Source organism: Metarhizium brunneum, chromosome 7, assembly GCF_013426205.1.
Source record: "Metarhizium brunneum chromosome 7, complete sequence".
NCBI lineage: Eukaryota > Fungi > Ascomycota > Sordariomycetes > Hypocreales > Clavicipitaceae > Metarhizium > Metarhizium brunneum.
The window spans coordinates 108,569-133,933 of NC_089428.1; the positions used below are offsets into that span (position 1 = coordinate 108,569).

General features: G+C 47.3%; 7 protein-coding genes and 2 non-coding genes across 9 annotated transcripts; 7 read left to right on the forward strand and 2 right to left on the reverse strand.

The window, feature by feature from the left end:
• Window positions 1-489: 489 nt before the first annotated feature.
• On the forward strand, window positions 490-1,569 carry pyr6 (Polyprenyl transferase pyr6; the record flags this gene model as incomplete). Its single annotated transcript, XM_066131696.1, has 3 exons — window positions 490-583; window positions 642-936; window positions 1,002-1,569. 3 exons carry the CDS (start codon window positions 490-492, stop codon window positions 1,567-1,569), a joined length of 957 nt encoding a protein of 318 aa, XP_065987822.1.
• A 931-nt stretch (window positions 1,570-2,500) lies between these two features.
• atmG (Geranylgeranyl pyrophosphate synthase atmG) lies at window positions 2,501-3,691 on the reverse strand (the record flags this gene model as incomplete). The annotated part of the gene is made up of 4 exons (XM_014684109.1): window positions 2,501-2,900; window positions 2,964-3,290; window positions 3,344-3,498; window positions 3,578-3,691. 4 exons carry the CDS (start codon window positions 3,689-3,691, stop codon window positions 2,501-2,503), a joined length of 996 nt encoding a protein of 331 aa, XP_014539595.1.
• A 5,085-nt stretch (window positions 3,692-8,776) lies between these two features.
• sorD_1 (FAD-linked oxidoreductase sorD) lies at window positions 8,777-10,422 on the forward strand (the record flags this gene model as incomplete). The annotated part of the gene is made up of 3 exons (XM_014684110.1): window positions 8,777-9,249; window positions 9,306-9,840; window positions 9,901-10,422. 3 exons carry the CDS (start codon window positions 8,777-8,779, stop codon window positions 10,420-10,422), a joined length of 1,530 nt encoding a protein of 509 aa, XP_014539596.1.
• A 1,546-nt stretch (window positions 10,423-11,968) lies between these two features.
• Window positions 11,969-12,253, reverse strand: orsA (Orsellinic acid synthase; the record flags this gene model as incomplete). Its single annotated transcript, XM_066131697.1, has 1 exon — window positions 11,969-12,253. One exon carries the CDS (start codon window positions 12,251-12,253, stop codon window positions 11,969-11,971), a length of 285 nt encoding a protein of 94 aa, XP_065987927.1.
• A 1,593-nt stretch (window positions 12,254-13,846) lies between these two features.
• Window positions 13,847-13,918, forward strand: G6M90_tRNA00000112. Its single transcript has one exon. It is a non-coding gene; the product is annotated as a tRNA-Arg (tRNA).
• Window positions 13,919-15,568: 1,650 nt separating this feature from the next.
• On the forward strand, window positions 15,569-15,859 carry G6M90_00g106070 (uncharacterized protein; the record flags this gene model as incomplete). The annotated part of the gene is made up of 1 exon (XM_014684111.2): window positions 15,569-15,859. One exon carries the CDS (start codon window positions 15,569-15,571, stop codon window positions 15,857-15,859), a length of 291 nt encoding a protein of 96 aa, XP_014539597.2.
• Window positions 15,860-17,438: 1,579 nt separating this feature from the next.
• Window positions 17,439-18,627, forward strand: G6M90_00g106080 (uncharacterized protein; the record flags this gene model as incomplete). Its single annotated transcript, XM_014684112.1, has 4 exons — window positions 17,439-17,504; window positions 17,576-17,839; window positions 17,916-18,179; window positions 18,247-18,627. The coding sequence occupies 4 exons, from the start codon at window positions 17,439-17,441 to the stop codon at window positions 18,625-18,627; spliced, it is 975 nt and encodes a 324-aa protein (XP_014539598.1).
• Window positions 18,628-20,569: 1,942 nt separating this feature from the next.
• Window positions 20,570-23,851, forward strand: NIA1 (Nitrate reductase; the record flags this gene model as incomplete). The annotated part of the gene is made up of 5 exons (XM_066131698.1): window positions 20,570-20,830; window positions 20,883-22,809; window positions 22,863-22,941; window positions 23,143-23,750; window positions 23,811-23,851. The coding sequence occupies 5 exons, from the start codon at window positions 20,570-20,572 to the stop codon at window positions 23,849-23,851; spliced, it is 2,916 nt and encodes a 971-aa protein (XP_065987847.1).
• Window positions 23,852-25,193: 1,342 nt separating this feature from the next.
• G6M90_tRNA00000123 lies at window positions 25,194-25,299 on the forward strand. Its single transcript has one exon. It is a non-coding gene; the product is annotated as a tRNA-Arg (tRNA).
• The last annotated feature ends 66 nt before the right edge of the window (window positions 25,300-25,365 follow it).

The following is a 25,365-nucleotide window of genomic DNA, read 5'->3' on the forward strand; positions in this document are numbered from 1 at the left end:
TCGGTACTCGGTACGGGCTAAATTTGCAGGGGTCGGATTGTATTGACATCTCACCTTGTTCTCGGCAGAGACAACAGCGAGCAAGTATAGAGAGGGGCTTTTGTAATCACTAGTATGAGCAATTTCTACGGTAAATGTGCTTTGCTCGAATGAACCCTGCCTGACGGCAGGCACACCCCCATGGTCATACGAGCATGGGGCCGACGCATTTGTGTTGGGGAAAGTCATGACTATGATCAATGGAACCGATTAAGGACGAAAATTGGTCCGAACACTTGTAGCCACTCCGAGTCAGACTAAGATGCTAGACTTGGAAAGACTTTGGCATGGCTCGTAGTACGTCCCTGGCACTTCAGATACCGTTGATATATCTAGCAAGGTTAGCAAACCGATTTTACAGAGATCACACCACAGTCGATGACTCAGTTTACGAATTCATCCTTCCACTTTGTTCACATTGAGACACCAAACATGGCGAAGGAAGCAAAAATGAAGGCCAGGGCGGAGAGGCCCTTGATGCTCAATCTCTTGACTCTTTCACGCTTTGACAAATACAACCCGACATTTACAACTTTTGCAGGAGGCAGGTTTTCTCATTCTACAACATGCTATGCCAACACGCGCTAACAAAGTCGAAACAGCATGGTCTGCTTTGTTGGCTGGCGCCGCGGAGACACGGCAAGAACATATGGCTCCTTCTCCTCTGTTCATACTCCGCCAAACACTGTTCTGCGTTCTTGCTGCGTATCTGTTTTGTGGAGCGGGAATGGTTTGGAATGACTGGATTGACCGCGACATAGATGCCAACGTTGCGAGAACCAAGAATCGCCCTCTGGCATCCGGCAAGGTGACAACAGCCCAAGCTTTTGTGTGGATGGCTCTACAGGTTATTGCATCGTGTGCTGTTCTCCATGTTATGCTGGACGGTAAAGACGTGTACGTCCAAACTTCTTGTGGAAAGAACACTACTGGGCGAGCCCTACTGACTATCCTCATGCCAGTTATAAGCATGTTATACCGGTCATGATTGCCTCCATGTTATACCCATTCCTCAAGCGACCTACTGCTAAGAAACTCCACATATACCCGCAATACATGCTCGCCTTCACCATTGCCTGGCCGGCCATTCCAGGCAGAGCAGCCATCTGTGGTAGAGATGAATCATTTAGTGAAACTGTGCGGTATTGCCTTCCTTTGTGTACCGTGGTTTTCTTTTGGACTATTTATCTCAATACGGCATACAGCTATCAGGATGTGGTAGATGATCGGAAGTTGAATGTGAATTCATTCTACAACATCGCGGGCCAGCACACTCATCTAGTGTTGGTTGCACTGGTTTGTCCAATCCTTGCGTGCTTGCCACTATATCTCACTCAATTCCAGTCTACATGGCTCTGGGTTACGTGGATGGGTGTTTGGACAGCAGCTTTTGCGGTACAACTGGCACTTTTCGATGCCAAAAAACCTTCTAGCGGAGGTTCTTTACACAAAAGCAACTTTATTTTGGGTATATGGACAATCGTTGTATGCTCCGTTGAGTTGCTATTGAAAGCCAGGGTTAGCATCTGAGGCAAGCAACGGATGTGGTGTATCCAAATTTGGGGAGGTTGAACATGATGCAGGCTAGGCTTTGATGTAGGCATATCAACACGGAGCTCAGGCGTCTCTTACGCGATAGTAAACATAAATAGAGCTTTTATTCTCCAAGAGACGCCACGTTTCCTACCAATTTTAAAGCCACAGGTCACAGAATTACAATTTGGTACGCACACGTTAATAGTTGTGATGCAAATAGGCAGCTACCCTATAGTTAATCTCAACTCACTGGGAGCCGCACAAAGGTCGAATGTTATGTCATGAATTGATCGTTCCATGTCACGCGCATTTCAGTATCAGGCTTGGTCGTAAATGGCGAGACCCGAGTCATGCCGGTGGCCAACTGACAGCGACATCCAGAACATGAGCAAACCCGGCACAAACCTGGCAGCCAATACATGGGGATAACCTGGCTCTGTTAGCGCCATCTGCTCGTCGTCAAATCAATCTCTCATGGAATTTTCCCAGCCCTGCCAGCACCGCCCTCCTGTCAGGCGGCACATGCCGGTCCCGTCGGCGGATGCCGCGCGGGCCGGTTATGGCAAATAATGCGCCTGTTATTTCTGACAGTTGATCTACGTCGAATTGTGGATAATCTCCCGAAACCTAATATCATACGATGGTACACAGCCCTGCTTGTAATCTTCCGGCCTCCATGCGCGCCAAGGTCCGTTACAAGCTTAGCCGCGACGATCTGAATCTATAGACCTAAGTGAGCCGCCTGTCGTATGACATGCACAGAGAACACAAAAGAACCAATCCAGTTTCATACCGAAGGGAAAACTAGCAATAAAGTTCAATTTTCCATTATAGTATTATCTAGCTCCAAGTGTACAACATTACATGATGTGCTTATTTCGAGCAACGCCAAGGTTACAGATAACCTAGTAAATCACTAAATCACCTAACTACTCTCAGGCTCGAGTCCAATCAGGTCCAAAACACGGTCGACTGCTTCTGCGCTCCCAGGACCACTGTTGCCCATTTCCTTGATCAACTGCCTAGCTTCAGCTACTAGCTCGGCAATTTTCTCTTTGCAGTGTTCAAATGAACCGGTTGCCTTGATGCATTCAACGGCGAATAACTTGACGTCGACATCTGTTGTCCGCTGTTTCAGGATGCTAGAAAGTTGGATATTTGTTGGATCTGAACGAATACTGTGAATGATGGGAAATGAGTATTTTCCCTCGGTCAGATCCTCTCCAAATCCTTTATTAACAGTGTATGCATGACTTTGCAAGTTGAGGTAATCATCGCGAATCTGGAAAATAACTCCCAGTACGTTGACAAGCGGCACAAAGTCACTAGGTGGTTGAAAAGTAATATTAGCACCAGTCTTGCATTTCTACCGTGTGTGGAAAACAAACCAGTTCTTGTCGCTCGCAAGTTGCATTAGCCTGATTGCTAGACGAAATAGGCCTCCTGTTTTGTGGGAGACCATGGAGAAATATTCCTCCTCGGTTGGACACTTTGAGGCCTCCCTCCAGTATATGTCCATGCCCTGACCGCGGTGAAGACTTAGCAGCTCCTCGGTATAAATTTCGAAAGCTTTTGGGTCGCCCAGTTTTGGGAGTTCCTGTTGTGCGAGAAAATAGGCGTAGTTGGCAGCATTAATTGTCTGAGGAACACCAAAGATATGATGTGATACAGGCAGACCACGACGAAGCTTGGATGAGTCCTGGATATCATCTATCCTAAGGCATACACTCAGCAATTACGCTCAAAATAACAGTCAGAAACAACATACAGAAGTGACGCATTATGAAGTAGCATAACAATTCGCTTGATAACTTCAAGCTTATCGGCAGGGATGCAGAGCCACTGATTAAAGGCTGAGATCATCTTGCTCCTAACATCTTTACCGGGGAGGTTAAGAAGGTAGTCGAACGGAGCTCGGATAATCTAGCAAGGCATCTCAAATCAGAACTGTATTGCAAACCTCTTTTACACATCTAAGCAATCATCGGCAGATACAACATACCTCCTCGTAGCCAGCGGCAATAGAAGAATGCAAAAGCGCCGCATCTCCTGCGAGTGGCTGTGTTTCCAGCACTGGTGAGTTCAGCTCGTTCGTGTTTGGCGCGCTTGTGGACATTGTGAATGGTATTGGAGAGCGAACGCGTAGTTGGCTGGATATTACGCAATCGAATTTATGATAAAGTGTATACAAATAGATCCCTAGTTTGTATCACGCTCCAAGTGTCCATATGGAATCAACTAAATTTAAGTACTCGACTTCTATCGACCAGACACTTATTGAGGGGCAATGCAAACGCTGAGTCATGGGGCAATTCTGCCTGGCTAGGAGGGGCTGGTACGATGCCCCTGGCATTGATATTCTTTGGGCGATACGTCCACCGACCAGACACTAAAAAAAGGTATGGGTAGACGCCTGGCTTGTATTTATGCTATAAAAGGCGAACTATTACTATGCCTGGAATCAGCTCTGTAATTATACTTTGGAATTTATTTTGTTGGTATTCTGCAGACTCCTAATGCCTTTCGCGTCTTGTAAATGTAATCTTGGTACTATTTTACCAAATGCCAAAAAAGAGCACTAGTCTTTATTAAGGTAGTTAACTGGGGATTCCTCTACAGTTCTACCATTTGCCTTGTTAGATAAGTAGATCTTTGCTTTATCCTACGTCGTATTTTACTACACTTGTCGCAGCGTATTACTGGTACTAATTTCAGGGGACATAAACCACTAGTAGGCAAAGCGTATAGGATTTGATGCGCTGTAAGTAATGCACGTACCATTGTGTTCGTTTAAAGCCACCGAAAAAAACTGACAATTTCGGCGATTTACGTAACTGCACTTGTCTTTCCACCAAGCCGTGTCCTAAAGTTGCAGGATGTCTAGTATAGGTGCTACTAAAGCACTGGCCTGCTAGCATCAATTTCAGCAGGGTTTCTCAGGGGCGTTGGAATAGTGGCTGTTAAAAATACTTATTGCAAACGCCCTGGAGGTGCTCGTATTCATGGTCTTACCCATGGGCCGGTTATTCCACTTATGCGCAGGGTTTACTGGAAAGCCAAGCCTTAACCGTCATGAACCATGCCCAGCCAAGGACCAGGCCTTGGGGCCAGGCACGTCCGTGTTCTTTGTCTAGCTCCTATTATCCCTCGCAATTAATTTCAGGCTGACAACTTGGCTTCTCGTATGATTCCTCATTGGCTTATTTGGAACTCGACGTATTGGGTCGCAGGTGCAGAAGCCTGCAAATACCATATCAGCGCACACTCGTGGCATCTTTTCCCGCGTAATGGACATGCTCTGTTTCTAGTATTGGTTGTTGAGACCAGGCTACCTTCCAAAGAATAATTGGACTTGTTGCGGTGCTGTTTTTATTTCATTCATCTCCAATGTCTCAAAGACAATTCAAAGTCATCATCATCGGCGGTTCCGTAACGGGCCTAACGTTAGCTCACAGCTTGCACAAATTTGGAATTGACTATGTAGTTCTCGAGAAAAGGGACACAGTCACACCACAGGAAGGAGCGTCTATTGGCATATTGCCCAATGGCGCTAGAATACTGGATCAACTCGGTCTTTATGAAGCTATCGAAGATGAGGCGCCACCTCTAGGGGCCACACGCATCCATTTTCCAGACGGATTTGCGTTCACCAGTCTGTATCCTAAGAAAATCCTTGAAAAGTATGCAAGTCGTCTCTACTTAGCATGTAAATAAATTAAAGGGCTAATGAGACATAGTTTTGGGTATCCAATCGCTTTCTTGGAGAGAAGACAGCTTCTCCGTATTTTATATAATGCTCTTCCTGACAAGACAAGGATTCATGTTAACAAAACCATGTCTACTATTGAGCATTTCACAAAGGATGAAATAACAGGTGCTCGCGTCTTGACCAAGGAGGGGGACGTCTATGAAGGGGATCTGATTGTTGGCGCTGATGGAATACACAGTCAGACTCGGGGGGAAATTTGGCGTCGGATAAACTCGTCAAAGTCGGCATTCAAAACAGCCGAGTGCATCGATAAATGTAGATGCAGTCCGCTCCAGTTACACGAAAATTTTACTAATGAAGCATGTCAGGTATTCTAATCGAGTATTCTTGCTGTTTCGGTATTTCAAAATGTGTTACAGGGCTCATTGCTGGAGAGCAAGTTATGCATATGAGCAATGGACGAACCCTAGTCGTTATTCCATCTAAAGATGAGGTGGTTTTTTGGTTCTTGGTCGAAAAGCTTGATCGGAAATATACATATAGTGAAGCCCCTCGCTTCACGATTGATGACGCAACTGCATTGTGCTCGCAGGTCTTTACGCTACCGATTGGGAACGGCATCAAATTCAAGGACGTTTGGAATAAGAGAGAAGTTGTTAACATGCTTAGCCTGGAGGAGAGCTGTCTTAGCACGTGGTCAACGGGTAGACTGGTCTGCATTGGCGACAGTATTCACAAGGTAAGCATACCCTCTTAAACAAACTAGAGTTATGCTTGGCTATTCACAAATTTTCTATGAGCAGATGACTGTCAACCTCGGACAGGGGGCGAATTGTGCAATCGAAGACGTGGCTGTTTTGTGTAACCTGCTTCGGAACATGTGCCAGTTAAAATCCGGTACACGTCCAACAGAGCAAGAAATTGATCTGTTGCTCAGAAGATTTAACAAGCAACACCTTTCTAGAGTAACGCAGATCACGAACATGTCGAAGCTGACAGTCCGTGTCCATGCCCGAAAGGGACTGCTTCACAGATTCGTGGGAAGATATATAATGCCATACTTTGGCGCATATTTCGAGGCTCGACCTTTCAACATGCTTGCTGATGCTGCTTCCTTGGATTTTATACCTCTTCCCAAGTCATCGTACCCGGGCTGGGATAAGTATAGCAGCAAAACCCGTGGAAATAGTAGGCTCTGGCCGCTAATGTTAACTCTGCCTCTTCTATATTTTGGGCTGTCGTGGATTGTGGGTATATATTGGAAAGCTGGATACTTGCATGCTGGGAACTCTTAGCTTGACCATAAATCTGGTTTTCTCTCACGATTTACAACTCAATAATACTATCCGATGCGCTGCTACCACAAGTCCTCTAAACTCATAAATACTTCTTTTCCCATACTTGACCTTGAATGTACTTTACAGCTCAACTACCAATTTCAGCCCAATTTTAAGGATAAGTGAGTGATTCATAATGCCGTGTTATAGTTTAAGCCAGAATGTGTCCACTTGTCTGACCTGTCCAACTCAACAATACCGTTCAAGGTGTAGTTTTGACTTTTGAATTGACAATATAAAAGGGTTCTTTTCTTTATTATATTGTATAGTTGGAAGATAAAAACATCCACTCGCTTAAACAAACCTCTCAAGGGATTGAGGGCCAGTTTCGGATGCCTCGTAATCCGCTCGGGGAACTTGGCGAGCAAGGTGTTAACCAAACTACCCGCATAGATGCCAGGCAACAGAACCGACAACAGTTCCTATTTCCATCGTATCTAATCTCTCTTCGGCTTTTGGGGCGGGCCGGAGACACTACAACTCCTCACTGAGGCGCAATCGGGTCCCTCGACGTTGGGCATTATGGAAACCAGCGACTTGTAAGGCGTGAAGATGGATCCCCGGCGGTTGTTCCAGTTCAAGGCCATAAGCGTATCTTGGCACCAGACATAATTGCAAAGCGGCTCCTGGGGCTAAATTAAACCGCCGACATTTATCCACCCTCATGCCACGACGGGGATAACAAACCAGAAGAATAGAACGACGGCTATGGGGCGCAGTCGAGCGTACCACAAAACATCAGAAGGTGTTTGGGAAGCCACAATGGATAATTTGTGACCCTCGTAGCTAAATTCAACCTGTTCGGTCGCCTCACATTGACGTCCGTTTCATTTGACCATGTCGGTCAAGCCGACGGTGGGCTGACAAAAACGCCCGAAAAAAAATTATTCTCCTGTCACTCTTTATCCAACTAGGCTTACGTATTTGCAATAGCACTCGGTTCACGGCCGAACAGCCCGAATTCACATGGGAAACGAATGTTTGATATAGCACCACAACTCCAGTTCGTGCTAGTGTGGCTGAGCAGGTTCCAGCGTTTCGGTCACGAGATTCAGGAGCGGAATATTTCCCCGAAGAAGTCAATACCAACCTGCCCACCTGCACTGCAACGTGGTACTTCCCGGTACCATGGAACATGGCACCAGCATGGCAAGATTTGGCCCCCAAGATGATCCCAGAACCTGGCCATGTTGCCAACCACAGCCACACAAATTCGGAAATTATAGACGCCCGCCATTGGATTCCTGGTTGCCCACTGGATAGGCTATCAAAGCCTTGCATCTTCTAGTCGCATTAGCACATGCAGTGAGATACCCATGGTTTACAGAGTAGCATTGCGGCACTCGAAGCGAACTCTCCACACTATTCTTCCTTCGGGTCTTCTGCAACGCGTTGCAGTAAACGATACTACGTCTGATTACCTTGAATTATCCGAATAATCGATTGTCTCTTATTTTAGCAATAGAGGCCCGGGCGGTACTATTGGACAAGTATTGCACCTACCAGTCGTTTGACCACTTGCAAAACGGCCCCGGTGTTCTTCGCAAGAGAGTGGCCTGACTCGATGTCCACGAACCGTCCCCGCCCACTCCTTGCCGTTCTTCCAGACGATACTACTAGCCGGCTCGGAAGGGCCCGGTTATGAGCCGTTCAGTTTAGGACCGCTACAGCGCTTACTTGGCGGATGGTAAAAGGCACTTTTGATCATAGAAGGTTGTACTTGTCTTGGTGACAACCAAATCCAAGCTTGCTTGCTGGCAAGGGAGATACAAGTCCGCGCTGAATAGTGCGAAGAGTACCTTGAATTGTTTTTTGACTTTACTACAACCTGCCCTACTGTTCAAGCCCTGCCATGTCCCTCCTGTTACTAGCTGGGATGGACCCAATTCCCCATAACCCGGTGATAAGCCGTTCCTCTCCTGGCGGCATAATCGCCTCTCCGTATTTTGCATGGCGTTCAGGCAATATGGAGAAAACGGCCGCATGTCCCCGTGGATTTAAGATGGTCCCACGATATGTATATAAGCCTGCTAGGACTGGGGTCCCAAGTACACTCTGTCGCAGAGACCCTTATGTCCTAGTTCGTGTCGAACTCGAGCCGACCTTTATTTTTCTATAACTCTATTCGTCAACGGGGCAATTCCACCTTGCACAAATGACACGCCTCTCCCTTCAGCTCATTGCTGGCCTCGCCGGACAGGCTTGGTTGGTTAACTCCGATACACCTAGCCATGATGCATTTGCTTCTTGCCTTTCGGATGCCAGAGTACCCATTGCAACAAAGGGCACTCCAGAATGGACACAGCATACTACCCCCTTCAATACCCGACTTCAGTATGAGCCCATCGCTGTCGCTGTCCCTACCCAGATCTCCCAAATCGCAGCTGCCGTAACATGTGCCAAAAAGAATAGCATTCCCGTTACTGCCAAAAGTGGCGGCCATAGTTTCACCTCACTTGGCCTTGGAGGGGAGGACGGGCATCTTGTCATTCAACTAGATCGAATGTACAATGTTGAGCTTGCTCAGAATGGAACAGCGAGGATTCAGTCTGGTGCGAGATTGGGTCACGTTGCTGTCGAACTGTACAATCAAGGGAAGAGAGCACTTTCACATGGATATTGCCCAGCGTAGGTTCAATGGTATTACACAAGCTAAAATGTGTTGATGTACTAAAAGAAGTCAGTGTTGGCGTCGGCGGTCACGCTGCCCATGGAGGGTATGGAATGGTATCGCGAAAGTTTGGTCTTACCCTTGATTGGATGAAAGACGCCACCGTTGTTCTCCATAATGGCACAATTGTGTATTGCTCCGAGAGCGAGCATTCGGATCTTTTCTGGGCAATTCGGGGTGCGGGTTCTTCCTTCGGTATTGTGGCAGAGTATGGGTTTGAAACATTCCCTGCTCCTGAGAAGGTAACGAATTTTGGCATTATCTTAGATTGGGATCCAGAAACCGCCCCTTCTGGTCTCCTCGCATTCCAAGACTTTGCACAAACTATGCCCAGCGAGCTGTCATGCCAAATTGACGTTAGATCGACTGGCTACACACTTAATGGTTCATACGTTGGCAATGAAGCCAGTCTTCGTGAAGCATTAGTGCCTCTGCTAGGGAAGATTGGTGGGCAGCTTGAAGTCCATGAGGGGAATTGGCTCGAATACGTCAAGTTTTGGGCGCTTGGTCAGCCCAACATCGATATAACACCGCCCGCAGATAATGTGGTAAGTCGTCTGCTACAACGCAATATGTTCCAGGTATATGCCGACTAAAATCAAATTTAGCATTTGTCGCTCTACACAACTGGCGCCCTTACCCCATCTCTCTCGGCCAATCAATTCAGATCTTTTGCCGACTATATCGCCACAGACGCTATAAAGAGAGGCAATTCATGGTCGATCCAAATGTTCATACATGGAGGCCAGTATTCTGCTATTGGCGGACCAAAGGTTACCGACACAGCCTACGCGCATCGGGACAAGTTCCTCATTTTCCAGTTCACCGATTTTGTTTGGCCTAGTCAAGAGTATCCTGAGGACGGGCTTGCTCTTGGTCGAGAGTTTAGGGATATTATAACAAATTCCTTTACGAATGGTCAATGGGGAATGTATGCCAACGTTCCTGACTCTCAGTTGAGCTCAGGCGAGGCTCAGAAATTGTATTGGGGCAAGAACCTTGAAAGACTGGAAACTATCAAGGCGAAATATGATCCCAATAATTTGTTTAGGAACCCCCAATCAGTCAAGGCCGCGGCCCGCTGCGCAACACGTCCACTGCCCTTACAAGGTCAAAGTTTATTATTTTAGATGTCCTCTGAAATACATGTTCCAGCGAGTTATTTTAAATCACCTCAAGTGTCACCTGTTTTGTGCCAAGTCGGGATTTTGGTTGAGTTTGGCCCAACAATCTCTTAGAGATATTTAGAAAGAAAAGGTGTTCTAATGTATTGTTACTACGTTGTATAAACATTCATTTGTCTCTGGGCTAGTAGGCTAGGTAGTGCTGGTCACTACGCGCGCTAGCGGATTAGAGGTTTAAATATTGAAAAAAGAAAATTGATGACATCGCGGTTGCCGAGATATAAACTGTTATTATTGATAGCAAACTGGTAAATACTGAGTTATTAAAGTACCGGTCGATTTCTGCCGGACTCTTTGCAGACTTGCCTGCTAACATGGACCTGGAATGTTCTTGGCTGTTGAATTCATCCATCTTTCCCTTTTCTATATCTCTTTGTTCGCACCGGCAGAAGGGCGTATATAATTCCTCTTTTTTTCTTTCGTATTTCGATATTATGAATCTGATTGTGTGATTCTCTTTGACTGAACATGTTGCTCACCTCATTTGTAGGTATAAGATTCGCTTGTAATCCTCGCCGCTTGACTCATGATTTGACCCCATGCCCTCTGTCCCAGACGTTGAATTCCAGTGTTGTGAACTGAGCTCTCAAGGCATCCAAAATCTACGAGTTTGATAAACATGTTTAAGTAGTGTAATATTTCACGATGCAACAGCGGCGACATTGGCGAAGTGAGATGCCACTTACAATTATAGTAATAAAGTACTAGTCACAGGGTCTTGATAGATCAGTAATCTTTATTACCCCCTGGCTAATCCCTCCTCCACTTGCACGGCTTCTAACGTAGATAGAATGTGGAACTTGGGGCAGCATTTTGGTGAGGCGATGTTTCCTTCAACTGTTTCTTCTAGCAGTAGCAAGCTAACCAATCGACTTACATGCTGACCAAGCCAATGGTATAATGTCTTTGGACCGAATACTTCACATGCGTACCCTTATGACTTGCTTGCCCCTGCAACTTACCATGATACAGGGTCTCTCAACTGTGTGCAGCCAGATCGGAACAACAGGTGATGTTATAAACTCCCAGGATAATAGTTTGTGCTATATATATGCCCAAAATTGCATACTAGGGCTTGCTCACTAATATATTAGTCACGATCCGAGGCTTTTCGTTTAGCTAAGCATTAGCACCAAGAGTTCATGGAGCGAACTTGTCGAAGCAATCCCTCCAAAACCATACGGGGCCCATGTGTAGCGTAGTCTAACACCTCAAGTCCTATTGATATGTCATAAACTTCGCATTCATAAGGCTGTTAGTAGAAACATAAAGACCGTTAGTTTAGCTCCCGGCCGTTCCTATTCACGCAGACTTGAAAACCCCTCCACAAAAGCTATAATGACGCCTTTCCACTACTGCCTACATAATCTAATTGCCGTCTATTTGCCGTCTTCACCGGTAAATTGTCAGGCAGGCCTGGCTCTTGCAAGGTGGGTGCGCTTTAGCCCGCCCTGCCCGGTCCTGGGCTTCTAGTTCTGGGATTAGACATATGTCATGAGTCGAAGAAGCTGCTCATTGGGTTCTCGTAGCGCTTGGGTCTGCTTCCTCTGACAATTTGGAGGATCCCACGATGCCGCTCGGGCCGCTCGGGCCGTTCGCGCATGATTCGTGATATATGCCTGTTACTGGTTGCGCAATTCTTTCTGCACATCAAGGATCGTGGGAAGTTGGTAAAGAAGGCTGCCGGCAGCTTGACAGTAGTGGCCTTTTTGAAGTCGAATAGAATGTCAATTCTCATCTGTGAGTCCATCCCCATTTGAGCGAATATTGCGCCCATTGTACTTTCTAAGTCGGCCAAGTCGATGCCACTCCAGTGATACGCGCTCAAACAATTTCGCCGACAGGACTATAGCGGCGGACAAAGCGCATGGCGACGCTCCAGTTCCCTTTTCTTGGTGCTGTTTTCGGCTTTACCGGCCTCCAGGTGCAGCTTTAGAAGCGCGGCAGCCTAGCTTACCAGCAGTGCAAAGCAACCTTGTTGAAGCTTCTTGAAGTGGATATTCGTATAAAGCGTGACCAGCTTCTCCGTGAAGTTTGGTATGTACAATTCGCACTGCCTTGTCCCGGATTTGGCGTTTTGCTTCCGAACAGAGGCCTAAGCCAGGAATGGTACTTGCCATGACAAGTTATCCGGTATGCTCAATTGGCAACGTGGGCTTCATGCCTGGAGTATCTACGGCCGAATTCATCAGACAACCGGAACATGAACAAAGGGGTCAATTATGAAAGGGTTACAAGTACAGGGGACGAAATCTATGGTTAATGTATCTTGCAAGACAATAACGGCGGAAACGTCCCATGGTAGCGACTCTTCTTCGATGTATGAGAGATTCTGGCGGCTTCATCTGAGCTTTTCACCCGCTCATCTGCAAGCGACTTCATTATTCGAGACTATGCTTGAGTGACCGGCGCATCCAGCTCGGTTAGCCAGACCAAGTAGGACGCCCACTCAACCAGGGAAGAGACAAATCCCTCTCGACGGGGTAGGAACTGCACCAAGACGATGTCTATTGACCTTTCGAGAACTTCAGCCTTCGCAAAGACGGTGACGACGGCGTTCGTAAGGTAGCGCTCCTCATCTGGTTCGATTGTGCTTGTGCAAGGGCCATTAGTGGTGTAGTACTATTGAGCCGGCTGAGTCGGTGGCAGCGTCAGGCCCTTCTAAGCTCAAGCATGTTCTGGCTCAAACTTGAAAAAGTTGACTACCTGCTGACCATGATAAAACTATGCACAGGGCAAAGCCATCTTCTGGCCCTTATATCGCAGCCTAAAAACCTGTCGCGATATCCCAAGTAGCCGGGTGATGCATACAGCGTTAGGCCACGAACTCGAGGCGTCAGCACAATGCGACGTCATATTGAAAGTCCTTGATAAAGTGGCGGACCGTACATTACGGATGAAAATACTACATATAGAAGCGCGCAAGAACTTGTAGCAGCGCACCTCGTGAACTGTCTCTTCCTATACAACCGGTCGCTTCACAGCCCCACGGTCATCTTCAGCTCTCATTCATGCGTACCAGCTGAGGGGGAAGATGGGGCCACTTTCATCTCGTGCCCATACTCATCCATCGCAGGATTGTCTGATCTGGGATGGATGGACTGAGAGGCATTCTTCTCCTCTGTAGTTGAGTGTTGGAGAGCATGTTCTTTACGCCAAACTAGTTTTGGCTTTCATCCACAGTGAAAATCACAATGCTATCCACAATTGGCATCTCGACACGTACCAGCTCAGCAGTTGCCAAGCAGGCAGCATCGTGAGTTTATTCACGGGTTTACAGAGAATAGCGCCGCACGCATACATCCTCTCTGGAGCCTCATTTCTTCGACATGTTCATATTGGATAATAGCGAGCCCAATCGTCGCTCATAGGCGTGCTGGCGCAATGGGAGCGCGTAGTCCTCCTAAGACTAAGGTTCAGGGTTCGAGTCCCTGGTACGTCGATCTAAGATGTCTTTTTTTTTTCTTTTTCTTACTCAAGTCAAGTTTATATTTCATCTAATGCATATTTTAGGCATAATGGAAATATGGTCTGTCTTTTCTAATTCCCTCTCTCTTACCAATTCCAACAACTAGCAATAGCGATCCCATGGGTGTACAGCCTATTGCGTATAGTAAAATCGTGGACTGCCCATGTGTTGGGTCACGTGTGTCGCTGCCCCTCATTGACTGTGGTCCAGAGGCCCGCAGCTTCCCTTTGGCTTCTTCTCTCTTCATCTCTTCCATCAGCTCTTTAGCTCAGAGCAGCCGTTGCTAGCCAGGGAGCCATCAGAGAGTTCATGCATCATCATTCGTTTCTCATCGTATGTGTATGTCCCACGACACCATGTTTACTGTACGTGCGCCTCGCTCGTACAGAAACTTAGTTGTTTACAGATATATACTTATATTCTCTTTTCTTTTTCTTGAATATCTCTCCTGAATGTAATTCCAATGGATATATTTAGCTATGTGAGTTGGTTGATTGCGAGCATAGACCTAAAGCGAGTACCCGCACCCCTGAAGGTCGTTTGCCAAAAAGAAATTCACTCTTGCTTGAAGTTCACTGTGCGCGTTTGCATGCTCGCTCCCATTTGTAGTCAACTTCACGTTATCTTTCTTATCTATAGCTTTGTTGACCGCTCTACTCGTGTATGATCTTTGCGCTTCCATCATCATGATCCATCACTTTTGCCTTATTTCACAGTTAAACCAAGGAGAGGGGGGGTTTGCAGTTTCTCTCGGGCTGCTTTTAAGGCTTCATTTGATCCTCTTCCAGACCTTTCCATCTGCTCATATTACTTACCGCAACTTATTTCAGCAATTTTTTGGCCGTCGTACTTTCTGGAATCCTAAATCCTAGGATGAAGTCAAATCCATTATATCACCTTTTTGGTGATCTGTATCTGGATGACCCGAGTCCAAATCTGTTTCTGGTTCAAAAGCTAAAACGCTTCAAGCCGTACATCAACGACCTAGAGCATCGAAAAACTCTAACTTATACTTGGAATTGCCAAGACGCTTTCCACAATGCGGCCCAAGCAGAAGTAGCTTGTGGTCAGACGCACGGCCTGAAAAGAGATGTTCGATTCCTAATCCCGCCCGATGGACCGTTAGACGCGTCTCTTTCGTGCCATCTGCACAATCCAAACTTCAATGTTGCCGACCCTTGTTCCTCTCGCGGTACAGACTGTTCAAATCCGTCCATCCACCAGATAATGGCTGCAGGTTTCTCTCCCGACAAAGTCCTGATTTATGATCACATTTTCCGGTGTGAACCTGTGGATGGCTTTACAGCATACCCACCCGACGTACTAGATATACATGAGAAATTTACGTCTGATTTACGAAGTCATATGGCAGCAGTCGTTGATGTTGTTTGGGGAGCACCTGTACGCGAGAGGATGAAGAAAACGCAGCGGCTTGAGGGCTTCAGCTTTGGGGGCAGTACCAGGGTGTTTCTATCTTCTTGGAGTGGGAGACGAGCAATAGTAGATTACGACGGTTCGTGGTATTCGTTTGTCATTCTGAGGCTATGATTTATGCCGACCCGACTCCGTTGGGTAAAAAGCAAGATCTTCCTCCACCTCCAGATGGCTGCCAAATTAGCCAAAATGCATATCCCTGATAGGTTCTACGAAGAAATCTACCAACGGGGAAGCCATAAGTTCTTATCAGGGGCAGAGTATGCCAGACGGGCTGCATTAAACGAAGAAGCGATTATCCAACTTGAAAGCATTGGGTACCGGTCCCGATCACCCACCGAAATCGATCGGCAAAGACGTAATCGTATTCCGTATCTTGAACGCAAGAAGCTGCGCCAGTATCCTGAACTGTGTGGGTATTTGGACAAGACGGACGAAGAAGAATTTGTGAGATTGGACGAGGAGATCAAGGCTCTATAACATGCGAGTCAACAACAACAGGTAAGAAGCACTTATGGTACTATACTCACCTCTAACAAAAACCAAATAGGCTAGCTCGACTCCAGCTTTTTACATACACCCCAGGATCGACTCAGAGTTTATCGGCCCAAGATGGTTGACGATCCTGGCTTCATCACTAGTTGGTGGTAATGTGGAAATACTACCGCCGCTGATGCGATGTAACTATGCTATGCTCTCGCAGACGGCGAATTCGAACATTCAGGGGCAGTCGAATGGGGGGGACGTTCCGAGGACCTTGCGTCGTTGGCTCCAGGAACAAGACGGACGGAAATTTGATGGAGTTCCGATAGCCTCGGTACGTGATCTCTTGAGGGTCCATCGTCTAATTTTTAAGAGACCAGCAATCCGGGAAGAGGATCTGAAGGCTAGCATTATGAAGATCTTTGTCGCGGTGGCAAGCCGCTATTACCATCTGCTCGTGTATGTAGCTCGTGATAGTGGCTTTGACCACTTGATCATCTGGGGAACGCAGCCTCTGGCCTTGAAGTGTTCCAACTGATAATCGCGCTTACTTGATGACCTATTTTTAAGATTTAAGAAGTCTGACAAGAACCGCTACGTCGCACACCATCTGAAACGGGGATGCGGGTCTGAGGCCTGCCAACAAGTTCAAACGCCAGGCTTTGCTGTTCCTTGTAATAGTCAGTTTCCATGGGCAACGCCGAAAACTGTAGTGTCGGAATGGCCCCCGATGAAAGCGGATTGGACAGACGTGCTACGTCGTCAAGGATCAAGCACAGCACATCTCCCCAGCAATGTAGGGTTAGGGAGATCACCACCTGAGTCAGTCAAGGACCAAGGTATGAGAGAAAATCTTGTTTCAAGGAGCCGATCAACGCGGATCTAGAAACACTGCTAGTCAAACGTGACGCCTGTTGCAAATCACAAGCGGTAATCGGTAAATCAATGGGACTCGTCTCAAACAGCTCCGATTCGCAATACTACAGATGCTAGCCATGGCCTGTGATGGCTCCTAACCTGTTCAAAGTTGGCATGGACACAGGGCCATCTTCCATCCGAAGGCTTGAGGCTTGTATAGATTGATAGATGGATGGATGGACGGGCGCCTTATTGCAACACAAAACTACTCAGATCGGAAGTCACCGGCGTCTCTGATTGGCGACATTGAAATAGAACAAAATCAGTACAGGCCTGGCTCCGGAATGGTCCAGCATTAGGTGGAGATATTCAAGACAACATAAGTGCTGGGGGCCACTAGTGTCGGCGAGATAAAACAGTAGGTGATACACACCACCACCAAGGCGGCCCCCCCGATGGAAACAGAAGTGTATGGGATTGTCAGGCTCACGAGTCAATCACTAGCAACCGCGCGGGCGGGCGGGACGCAGACAACATATATGGCGTCTGTAATATGTATATAAACTCGATGAGAAGAAGGCCAAGAGAGAATTATTGCTCATCATAATAACATCGTTTCTTATTCTTATTGCCCTGCCAGCTCTAATTGTTGACTTTTTTCTCATCTTTTCCCCTTATTATTTTTTAAAAGAACTGCATCAGGATGCGTTCGGCAACTATGTACATGGCCCTGGTGGCCTTTTCTTCCAGTCTTGTTAACGCCCACGGCAAGCCCACGACTGCTGTACGTCACTGAAAAAAAAACAAAAGCCATGCCTTGCAAGAATCATGTTATCCCTAACAAAGCCTCTTTAGACTGGAAACGCCGGTGGCGTCTCCCGAGCGCTGGGCCTTCTGCCCGAAGGCTCGGTGCCGGACACGGGTCCCAACAAATTGACCGAGGTCGACACGCCCGTTTTTGGTAGCAGAAAGATCGCTTCCAAGGGACTGGGCAGGACAGCTGGCGGCGGTAAGATCAAGCTCGCCGACGCGGCCAAGAGTATCCAGGACGCTGGCGGTGATCCTGCCAAGATCACCCCAGGCGGACAGCTCAGCTTCACTTGGCAAACTGTGACTTCTGTACGTGCGGTTTCCAGATAGTGGTTTACTATCCCCAAACAACGGGCCATGTTGTCCTTGCTTACCCTGATGACAGGACGGCGGTGGCCCAATCCGAGCTCTGTGTAACACGGAAGGAAAAGACGATTTCACCCAGAACTCGGTCGAGCTTAAAATTCAAGACAATGTCCCAGGCAAGGGCGGAAACATTAAGCCAGGGCCAAACGCCAGCAGGAAGCTACCACCTGGCTTTCAAGCGAAAGGACAAGGCAAGGGTGGCAAGAATAACGCGAGAGACGAGATTAATGATTTGTTTGGTCGCTTCATCGGGAAGCGAGCCGTCAACGTCAATGAGAAAACGGTGAGTGGCAACATCGCTTTTGTGAGATTGAAAACGAAACTAATTGTGTCACGTCCCCCTACAACAGAACGTCGTGGCCACGGCTCCCAACGACATGACTTGTAATGGAGTGATTGGCAGCAATAGTCAGATGTGTCTATGCAAGATTGCCAATAATAACGGGGCTGGTCCCTTTGGTGGTGTCATGCCTGTCCAGATGGTCGGCGGCAATTCAACTGGAGAGGCTTCAGCTGGAAATGGGGCAACGGGAGGCAATGCTGGAGGCAATTCTGGCGACAATGCTGGAGGCAATTCTGGAGGCAATTCTGGAGGCAATTCCGGAGACAATGCTGGAGGCAATTCCGGAGACAATGCTGGAGGCAATTCCGGAGACAATGCTGGAGGCAATTCTGGAAACAATGCTGGAGGCAATTCCGGAGGCAATTCCGGTGCTGCCAACAAGTTTTAGTCATAGAAAATTGGCTAAAACCATGTCCATATTAGTGAACATCCGCAAATCAATACCGGTATTGTTTGGGGCGGCGACTTTTATCTACACGGAAATTCGGGAGAAGTCGCAGGGTCCATCGTTAGCCACTATAAGAAGGGTCTTATGCTCACCTTTTAAATTTACCAAGTTTTGCCTTTATGATCCCGTTTGTTAGCAGGTGTATTTGACGAATTACAATGTCCGTCGCGGGTGTATTGGCGTTCTGTAGTTCGTGGAGGCGCTGCTGACAGACCGCGAAGAATGGAATTCTTCATCATGCCCTCATCCATATCCGGCGTTATGGGCTCTCCAGAACAGAGCAACTATGCGGCAGGAAAATGCCTAAGCCCGATTTACTTGGGTGTCTCGAGTCCTGCTTTTCTCCTTCCTTGGACGGCTATGCCAAAGTGACACAAACGGTCACTGGCCTCAGGTACTTCGCGTCGCTATTAAAAGAAGACAAAGAGGCACTGATATTGCGTGGTCGCATAACCCTCTTATCATCACACTGCGACGAACTATTGGGGCAAGAGGGGCCGATCCAAAGAGTGATTTCGCCATCGACCTTGCTCACGAAGGAAAAGCCCATCTCACCGTCTGATCTATTTTTGGCACCTTCTTGACATCTGGTCGCTTGAAGGACCTCCACGGCGGCGCCTGACGCAGCAGTTTAAACAGCGCATGCCGCTACTTCTAAGTATTTCTATATCCCTATACTATCGCTGTTTTTCCACCGACTGTTTGAACCATTCTTCCCATGACCAAACATCCGACGCGCTACTATTCGGCTTGCCCACCTCGCCGTAAAGCTTCGGTCGCTTCTTCCGCTTCCCGTTGTGAGGCTCTGTGGTTCTACCTAATTCGCGGTGATGTTTCCCAGTTTTGCGAGGAACCCGTCACTCGACGACCTATGGGCAAAAGGCTCAAATATTACAGTCCTGGATTCATATCTTACAAGTTAGAGGCACATGGGAACGGCATTACGGGCCAAAAGAATGCCTCAAGCGAGCGGAGTATAAGGGGCATGCAGGGCTTGAATATAGAACTTCTTGCCCGGGTGAAAAGCGACAACAGAGTCCCTTAGTACTGATTCCGACTTCCCTAGTACCAATTTCTGTCTCATGTAGACGCACCCAGGCATGCCAGAGGTACGACGTACGAAGGGACCCAGGGCATGTCTGTTAATGCCGCTTGGGTGTCGCGAAACTACGGACTCCTTCTCTGGCTTCCTGTACTAAACGTGCAGTTGCGGTATGGATAGATTATTGAGCCAAGAGGATACCTGTGGGAGAAGATGGCCGAGATGAAGATCTATATAACCGAGTTAACCGGTGTGTCTGCATTTGATCTCGTTCCTCAAAATATTATCCATGATTGCCTGGCATTATTCTGCCCGATACTTTCCACTTCTCGGTCCTTGTGTTACTTCTAGATCTGATTTGTCGCCACTTGACCTGTCTTGACATTTTCGTAACCCTTTCGACCTATGGCATAGCGCCTTGGACGCCATTTGAGAAGCAATTATAGCATCCCCACAACGGATAAGTCGGCACTACCTGCTACAAGATTGCGTCTTCATGACGATGAGGCATACTTTAGTGTGTTCTAAATAACGATGTATACATTGGTTCGACAGCTATAATTGGCCATATGCATACTGAAGCCATTGCCAACCGTGGGTTGGTCGTCAAATATACCACTCGCAATCCGCATCAACACATGTAATCGCTGGAACTTTGTTGAAGCCGCCTTTCAAGCCACTCAGCCTTCAATTACGGCACAGCTCGGTCATTCATAGCCGACGTAAAAAGACATGTAAACATATGCTTAGTCCCAATACACTGGTTCTCGATAACATCTACTTTCCAATTCTCGTTTGGAAGTCTTCTTTTAACCCCTCGAAAAGTGCCATACTGCTGCAATGGATACTTCGTGCTGGAAGGTCAAAGTCCAACCTCATCCCGGCTCATCGGTGCATGATATTGCCACCGAGCCGAACTGGGGTGTTGGCCACGAGCATCGTGTAGGGTATAGGAATAGCAGCAATCGCTTACCAGGGTTGACCGATGATGGGGATTACCACGCAGAGATTGAGCAGGCGCAGTTGGCGCGGAAAGAACTAGAGGAGGAGATAACCCATGGGACACTGATCAATTTCCGCCAGCTGATTGAACACCAGCCCGTTAGCCCATTTCTGCGTCTTCATATTATTCAAGAGCTAACACAGGTAGTAGGACTTCCACCTCAGACACCCCGAGAATAAGTCTCAGGGCTGGAGATATGTGCTTGATACCACGGAGGACTGGGTGAAGCAGAAGCAAGACTGGCCTATTAACATTCGTAGAAAGCAAGAGGAACAAAAAAGTGCGGCAAAAAATGACAAAGAAAAGAAAGAGAGGAGGGCTCAACAGGAGCATGAGTGGCGGCGAGATTCTGACACGGAAAAACACAACGACGCTTATGCCGTCAAAAACGCGTCAAGCGATAAAGAAAAACGTCTCGAGGACATGTATTCAATGCACGAAATTGCTCTGCTTCGGGGTCTAGAGCATGAGAATGACTACGTGTCGCATCTCAAAGAAAATGATGGCAAAGGAAACGCGCCCAAGGTGCCAAATCAGACGCAGATCTCTATCGATGAGCAGGACCAATTCAGTCCTGATAATTGGCTTCCTCGTTCCTCGCACCTGATCCGTAACACGGGCAAGCACCCATTGAATGCCGAGCCCGACCTAAGCCAGCTCTTTTCCTCTGGCTTAATTACACCTAATGAGCTACACTACGTTAGAAACCATGGGGGTGTCCCAAGACTATTGTGGGAGTTCCACCAGCTCAAGGTCGAGTATAACAGCACAACAAAGATATACTCCATGGAGGATATTAAGGGCTTCGACGTCATCAACATACCTATCGCGCTAGCGTGCGATGGTAACAGGAGGAAAGAGCTCAATATGATGAAGAGAAGCAAGGGGTTCGATTGGGGACCTGGGGGTGTTAGTTGCTCTTACTGGAAAGGCCCTCTACTCAGAGATGTTCTAGTCGATGCGGGAGTTCCAGAATTGCCGCCTGATCTGGGTGGCAAGCGATATTGGGTCAATTTTGAGGGTGCGGATGAGCTCAGCGAGGGGAATTATGCGACATCAATCCCGTTTGAATATGCCATGTGTGCGCAAAACGATATTCTCCTGGCCTATGAGATGAATGACGTTCCGTTGCCGCCGGATCACGGGTATCCCATTAGGGTGATAATTCCAGGCTACGTAGGAGGCAGATGCGTCAAATGGCTGCGGAAGATATGGATTAGCCAGGAGGAGAATAAGTCTCACTATCATATTTGGGACAATCGTGTCCTCCCCGCCTTTATCTCTGAGATGGACGGTCCTTTTGCAGAAGCGCTATTTCGGCATCCGGATACGGCCTGCAATGAACAGAACCTCAATTCTATTATTGCAAAGCCTGCCCATGGCGAAACAATATCACTATCCCAGGCCCGGAAAGGCAGCAGCTATCGTATAGCAGGTATCGCATATGATGGTGGGGGCCATGAGGTGCAGCGAGTCGAGGTTTCTCTTGACAATGGCAAGACATGGCTATACTGTATTCGCAGATTTCCCGAAGCTCCTATTCGACATGGTAATAAGTACTGGGCATGGGTTCATTGGCATGTTGACGTTGACGTTGTTCAGCTTCTCCGAGCGAGTAGTATAACTGCGCGGTGTTTCAATGTCTTTAAAAACACGCAACCTAGGGACCCGAACTGGAACATCATGGGAATGATGAATAACTGTTGGTACACTGTCAAACTGGAGATAGTGAATCGGGAGCAGTCGGCTGTGCCCTACATGCTATTCCGCCATCCGACGGAGCCTGGCAAGGGAGAAGGCGGCTGGATGAAGCCAAGCACTGAAAATCGGATTTCTGATACTAGACAGGAGGCCAGGGCTCCACAGAAGCAGTTCACGCGTGAGGAAATCGAAAAACACGATAAACAGCATGACTGTTGGATCGTGGTAGATGGAAAAGTTTACGACGCAACGAGCGTTTTGGGGTGGCACCCCGGAGGCCCTGCAGCCATTCTCGAGCACGCAGGGAAGGTTCACCAAGATACTACGGATGAGTTCTCTTCTATACATGATGACTTTGCGATCCAGAAGCTGCAAGGTAAGATTTATATCAGATATTAACTAGTGTGTAATGCTGACAAGTTTTTCGAGAATGTGTCCTCGGAGTCGTTACAGAGAAGACCGCAAACTTTATCAAGAAGAACGCGGAAGCTGCTGCCAAAGAGACAGCGTTATCATCTGCAAAGGACGATCAAGTCATCCTTCAAAAACACAGATGGGTGCCTGTTAAGCTTATTAACCGCAAAGAAATATCTGCAGATTCGAGAATATATACTTTTGAGCTTCCTGGAAACAAGAGCGTACTTGGCATTAGCACTTGCCAACACATCTTTCTCGGTTTTCACCTTAGGGACTGAATGCTTATTCGCAGCTACACTCCTACAAGGCCTCTCTTGCCTGCTCTAAGCGACACCAATCCTCCCAGAGACCCATACAGGGACGGCGATGGAACCTTCGATCTGACTGTCAAGACCTATTTCGCCGATGAAAATCAGCCTGGAGGTGCAATGTCTTCCATCCTTGATTGCATTCCGCTTGGGGAAGAAGTGGAGATCCGTGGTCCGACAGGCGAGATTGTATATAATGGTGACGGCAACTTCATTATTGACGGCAAGGAATGCCACTTTAGCCGTGTTTCGTTGGTCCTAGGTGGTTCCGGCGTCACCCCTGGCTATGCTCTTGTCGCTCGCGTTATAATGACTCCCCAAGACAAGACTACGATAAGTCTCATTGACGCTAACAAGACAGAGGACGACATCCTTATGCGAGATGAACTAGACCAGTTCCGGCGGGAGTCCAGGGACAAGCTGCGAGTGACGCACATTTTGAGCCATCCTAGTGATAGTTGGAATGGGCTCAGGGGTCATGTGGATGAGGTCAAAATTAAGGACAATCTATTTCCACCGAGCGACGACTCGGTAGCCTTCTTGTGCGGCCCGCCAACAATGATTCAAAAGGCAGTTTTGCCAGTGTTGAAGGGTAAGTTTAAAACTCAAGGCCTAGTTTCACAATCAACGTCACTAATTTGCATCGCTCTAGAATGGGGCTATATTGAGGATGAGAATGTATTCGGATTCTAGTCCTTTTATATCACACAAAACGTACAGCACAGCTGTTTAGTTAATTGCAACACGGCTAGTCAAATATCTATTCGTAGCAGTTGGACGTTGGTCTTTCAAAAAGCAGCGAAACAGTCGCCACATGACACTGTCAATCTCTTGTTAGAAGGCGCAGACGAAATAATGTCAGCTACATAAGTCTCTTGATCCGGGTAAACTCTTTACACCTCCTTGCAGTAAGAGACAGTGACTCGCCTTACTATGCAGATTATAAACTTTAGTATTGGAGTTGACACACTGTGTCTGTTGTCTTCTGATTAGACTTGGCGGCACCATAGGCATAAAAGGCAATAAGTCTGTTAATATGGGCGGAAATTTCGGCGGGAAGTGCGTGCCAGAAGAGCGAGTTGAGTGTAAACCGAAACACACCAGGCTCAGCCTGCTACATGTGTGAGCTTCGATGCATGATAAACTGATTGTCAGGTCGGCTAGGCTGGATCTTATAGGGTCCAATTCATTTTAAGCGATGCACCATCAGAAGCTGACGATCTTGAGGGCCGCGCATATGGCAGGGCCGATTGTAGCGGCAGGCTGTGCACTCATATATGATCTCATGTCACGAATTAAGGGATGAATTCGAGATGGAGACTTGGTTGGAGAGCCTCACCCACCCATGAAACATGTACATGATTTTGACATGTTATTTAGTCCTTGCATCAATTTAGACTTGCATGTAGTTTTATCTGTTCTACGCTTCAACGACAGCATCACCTGGTCGACGCTTTATAGACATGCATCCTTAAGTTTTAAACTAGCTTGTGAGCTTCAAATTGGCAGCTAGCTGGCCCACATTAAGTCTGACGCGCGAAAAGAAGATAATACAATCACCATAGCAAGTCAGGGAGGTGCAAGAATCCAAGAGATATCTCGCGGGTCTATTGCTCTCATCTCATGATGATGAACAGGCGGATGAAAACCTGGGAAGACTGTAAGTTTGTGGGCATCCACTTTACTTTCTGGACTTTGCTTACGAAATTCGAGAACTTTTCGCCGGTGGTCTTCAATTCAGTAGATTGCTGGATCCAACCAAGGAATCGCATTCTGTCAGATAGCGAACATGCAATTTAGGTGTAAACGCAACCCTTGATTCATGCCCGGATGTATGATAGATAGCCTGGGTGCAGAATTTATGTTTGTTCTGGGCAACAAAAATTTAAAGTTTAATTTTAGAGTATTTAAATTTTAAAGCTCTGCGCCTTTATATATTGGCGACGCTAAATAAGCGAAAAAGAAAAAATAATAGCCAAGGTAACTGCTACTTGCGCATGTGCAAAAATTTCTTCCTGGGAAATAATAACAAGATTGACCGAGACAGGGGTCGAACCTGCGACCTTCTGATCACATAACAAGTATCAGCACTAAGTAGATACTATTCGTAGTCAGACGCTCTGCCATTGAGCTACACGGCCTGTTGCGTGGCACCAGTCGCGGCAAAATCTCTCTACAACTCTTCACATGCAAGGGCTATGCTTAAT